Source organism: Elaeis guineensis, chromosome 5 (genome assembly GCF_000442705.2).
Source record: "Elaeis guineensis isolate ETL-2024a chromosome 5, EG11, whole genome shotgun sequence".
NCBI classification, from domain to species: Eukaryota; Viridiplantae; Streptophyta; class Magnoliopsida; order Arecales; family Arecaceae; genus Elaeis; species Elaeis guineensis.
Genome location: NC_025997.2, coordinates 132,386,342 through 132,390,079, shown reverse-complemented (window position 1 = coordinate 132,390,079; position 3,738 = coordinate 132,386,342). Strand labels below are relative to the sequence as shown.

At 50.3% G+C, this 3,738-nt stretch overlaps 1 protein-coding gene across 2 annotated transcripts; it reads right to left on the bottom strand.

The window, feature by feature from the left end:
- Nucleotides 1–210: 210 nt before the first annotated feature.
- LOC105046254 (uncharacterized) lies at nucleotides 211–3,369 on the bottom strand. Of its 2 annotated transcripts, XM_073258708.1 has the most exons (3): nucleotides 3,240–3,369; nucleotides 1,593–3,137; nucleotides 211–1,317 (listed from the first exon to the last, which is right to left on the bottom strand). In XM_073258708.1, the coding sequence occupies exons 2-3, from the start codon at nucleotides 3,026–3,028 to the stop codon at nucleotides 1,080–1,082; spliced, it is 1,674 nt and encodes a 557-aa protein (XP_073114809.1). In that variant the 5' UTR covers nucleotides 3,029–3,137; nucleotides 3,240–3,369; the 3' UTR covers nucleotides 211–1,079. The 2 variants fall into 2 exon arrangements, with proteins under 2 accessions (XP_073114809.1, XP_010923090.1); XM_010924788.4 differs by having other exon boundaries at nucleotides 1,593–3,277.
- Nucleotides 3,370–3,738: the final 369 nt, after the last annotated feature.

Here is a 3,738-nt window from a genome sequence, read left to right as displayed (position 1 = left end):
ATACACCAGGAAAGTATGGAATAGATTTCAGCATTAACGTAGGAGAAGAGAGCATTATTCCAGTGTTCGGACCAATGTTATTATTACATTCTTGAAGGGTCCATCAGCCAGAATCTTAGAACCGTTCGTTACTTTGTTACATTTTCATCATAGTGGTTGTTACATTAAAAAGAGAGAGAGAGAGATCATTATTTAGATTTGCATTACTCATTGAAACAAAACGGCACTCCTCAATTCAAATTTTTGCACTAGATCATAAAAGTTGCCGTATATCAAAATCAAGGTACAGCATAAACTTACTTTAAAAGAATATTTTTGTTGTCCAAAAGAAATTATGTAACTAACGCCGTGACTTCCCTTAAGAATTATTGTAAATTTTCTTCACGTGCGCCTACTGCACTCCACATCTTTCAAGGATGTCCGACCAAGCGAAGCAAAGAGCCTTCGACTTCCACATCGATGTTAGACCAACCGAAGCAAAAAGGCTTCGACTTTTGGTATTGCAAGCAAAGTTGGGCGGTACAACAGCTTGCAAGCTCGTCACATGCCCACCAATTGGAGACGGCAAACTGCAGCCCACGCTTCCACAGACCACTTTCTAATCAGATGAATGAAAAGACTGGAAAATGCAGGGAGAATACGAGGCTTTGCTAGGGAAAAAGCCGCCGTTACTGTAAGGGAGACCCCTTTTTTTTTTTTCTAGCATTGCTAATTACAAGAATATATGCGGTTGGGAGTCGTCCCCCCACCCTGTTCTCACGAGGTACATAAGCCCTTCTTTTCACAAAGCAACTAAAGAGATCGCACAGCGGCCCATCCATCCCCCACACGGTGGGCAAGAATCTCGAAACAAGAGCCCACCCATCCGCACCCACAAGGAGAGGATTCTCATTGCTCAGCCCTCACTCCCAGTATCCATGACAATCGAATAAACAAGAGGTTTTCCGATCATGTATACGTGCGCCATCTCGCTGCTACCATATTTTTATAGTGCTAACAAATTCTACGTTCCCTTCGTATTGTTCTGTCCGTTGCCCATGTGCTGGACTAGTTTTGGCATTGGTATTTCCTTTCCACCGCTACGCATCGTTACCATCGAGAGGGTAGCAGGTGTCCTCACCCCCAGTGTTCCACAGGAAATGCGCATAGTTGGCGGCATGGACGGTGTTGCCGGGATCCGTGGCGATGGCTTCCAAGTAGGTCTCTTCCGCCGCTGCCAGATCCTTGCGCGCTAGCCACAGGAAGCTTGCATACCGACTCAACGCCTCCGCGTCCACGGGCTCCGCTCGCACCGCCCTCTTGAAGTAGTGCTCAGCCCTGCAAATGCCATCATCCACCTATTGGCTCAATATTTCATCAAACAGACACAAGTCCTACTGCACAAACCATTAACAACGGAAGAAATATCTCCTGTTCTTCGGCAAGTAATTCCGTCAAATAGGTTGTGCTCGAAGGTGCGAAGGATATGGCTAAGAAAATACAGGAGGCATCCAAATCACTAGATTCCTCACGGGAAGCTCCATATCAAATACTCGAACATTAGTATACGAAACCAACTAGAATCAATTGATGAGAAGCACAAGCTGGGTTACCTGTCGTGGTCGTGGAAGACGAGATAGAGGAACTGGGCGAAGTTGGAGAGGAGAAGGGGATTGTCGGGCTCTTGGGCCAGAGCCTGCTGGTAATTGAGCTCCGTCCGCATGTAGTCCGAGGAGTCCTCCGGCTCCAAATCCACCGAAACGGGCGACACCAGCCGCTTCAACGTGTCGGGGTCCATCAGCGCCCCGTCCCTCGTGCTCGCATACATTGTAGTAGCTTCCTCCACTATCCTGCTCCAAACCCTGGCCGCCTCCTCTTCCGTTACAGCTGCCGATCCCTCCCCCTCTCTAGCACCTTCGGTGACTACTGAGATCCCGTCGGGAAGAATGGTGCGGCTCTGGAACGACGACGACGAGGATCCGTCGGACCATCCGTCGTCTGTGGCCCCCGCCACCGGCCTCACTTTTCCTCCACCGCCTCCACCGATGGAGGCCATTCTCCCCGTGACGGAGGAAGGAGGATCGTGTCTCGGCTGGTTTTCACTTTGTTGTCGGTGGTGGTTTACGACGGTGACGACGGCGGATTGATGGGGCGGCGAAGAAGGTGCGGCGGTTGCAGCGATGGAGGTGGGGTGGCCCATGGAGTAGACGGTGTAGTTGGCGAGGAGGAGCATGAGGGAGACCATGAGGGTCGGGGTGCAGGAGAAAATCCGCTGGAAGAGCCAGACGAAGGAAGAGTGGATCTCCTGTTGGACCTTGACCAGAATCCCTTGGAGATCCTCGTAGAATAGGGTCCGTCGCATTTGGAGGGCGAAGCTGTGGAGCTCCCGGACGATGAACACCATGGACGAGAAAGCCTTCTTCACAGAGCAGCTGGCGGACTCCCCCGCCTCTCTCAAGAAGGACCCCTTCTTCTTCCGTTTTATAATCCGCAGGGAGAGTGGCATATCCACGCTGGTTGCGTTCCGCTCCACGCTTGCCGGCCAGTCCGGCCTGCTGGAGAGCCAGGGAGGCTCGATCGAGGGCTTAGAGGAGGAAACAGAGTAGCAGGAGGAGAAGGCATCATCATCATAGCTAATACCACTGCTGCTGCTGCTGCTCTTTTCTTCACGATTTGTTCTTGGTGTGGAATGCATCTCGGCTAAATTCTGCAGCCTCTTAACGAACTCTTGCTCATCGTCGTCACCGCCGAAGCTTTCGAGCTGGCTGGCACTGCAAACCCTCCGTAGGTTTTGCTCCCTTCTTCGCATTCCGCTTCCTTTGGGCATCTCCAAGGATCGAGTCCGGGGCAGCAATCTGGCCCCGAGGAACGGTGAGAGGCGATAGGTGAGGGCGCGATCGCCGCCGATGATGCATCCTTCTCTCCTAGTCCTAGAGCAGAGAGAGGAGAAAACAAAAGCCAGGGTGTGGGAGGAAGAAGAGGGGGCATGGGTGGGCAGTAGCTGCGAGGACCAGTACTGCACGCACGTCCCGGCGACCTGGACTCCCATTCCCAGCCGCCCACCACCCACCCTTAATCGAAACCTAAGCCGGCCTCGCAGAGCTTGGAAGGTCGGTAAGCTTTGTGAGAGGATCTAATTTATGCATCCAGGGGCACAGCTGGAGGCAGGAAGGAATTGAAATCGAAACAAAAAACAAAAAATAAATACTAAAAAATAAAATCAGCGAGAGGGGGAGAGAGACCGAGATGAGGAACCTTACTGGAAGCGAGGGCGTGGATGCCCAGCTCTGGCGCCGATTTATTTCCATCCAGCCGGCAGATGAGGACAAGGATGGGGGTGGCTGGTAGAATCTCCCGAAGCACCTCAGCTCTCTCTCTTCCCAGTCTCTGCCAGTCTGGCATCTCAACTCTTACATATGGTACATACACATACGCACTCCTTTGTACCATCCATTATTTATTAATATACGATAACCGACGAATAACAATAGATTACAAAGACGACGTGTAAGTCCGCTATTGGTGGTAAGTCTTGACGTTATGTACGGCGTCCGGTCGAGTAGTCAATCCGTTAGATCCAATTTAGATACAGAATTTTTTTTTGGCAAAATAAACGTTAAATATATGATCAAATTATTGAAGACAACTAGGAAATACACAAAAATACGATTATCATGTTTGTGAGAACCTTGTTTTTAAACTGTCTTTCTTTATGCGTAAAAAGACCACGAGATATTGATTACGCGCCTCAATTTAGGT

Excerpts from the sequence above, each read along its gene's own strand:
- LOC105046254 (XM_073258708.1), bottom strand. The coding sequence starts at position 3,028 with ATGGGAGTCCAGGTCGCCGGGACGTGCGTGCAGTACTGGTCCTCGCAG. Across the intron at positions 1,318-1,592 it reads GTCTTCCACGACCACGACAG|GGCTGAGCACTACTTCAAGA; the intron begins GTAACCCAGCTT and ends TGGCATTTGCAG.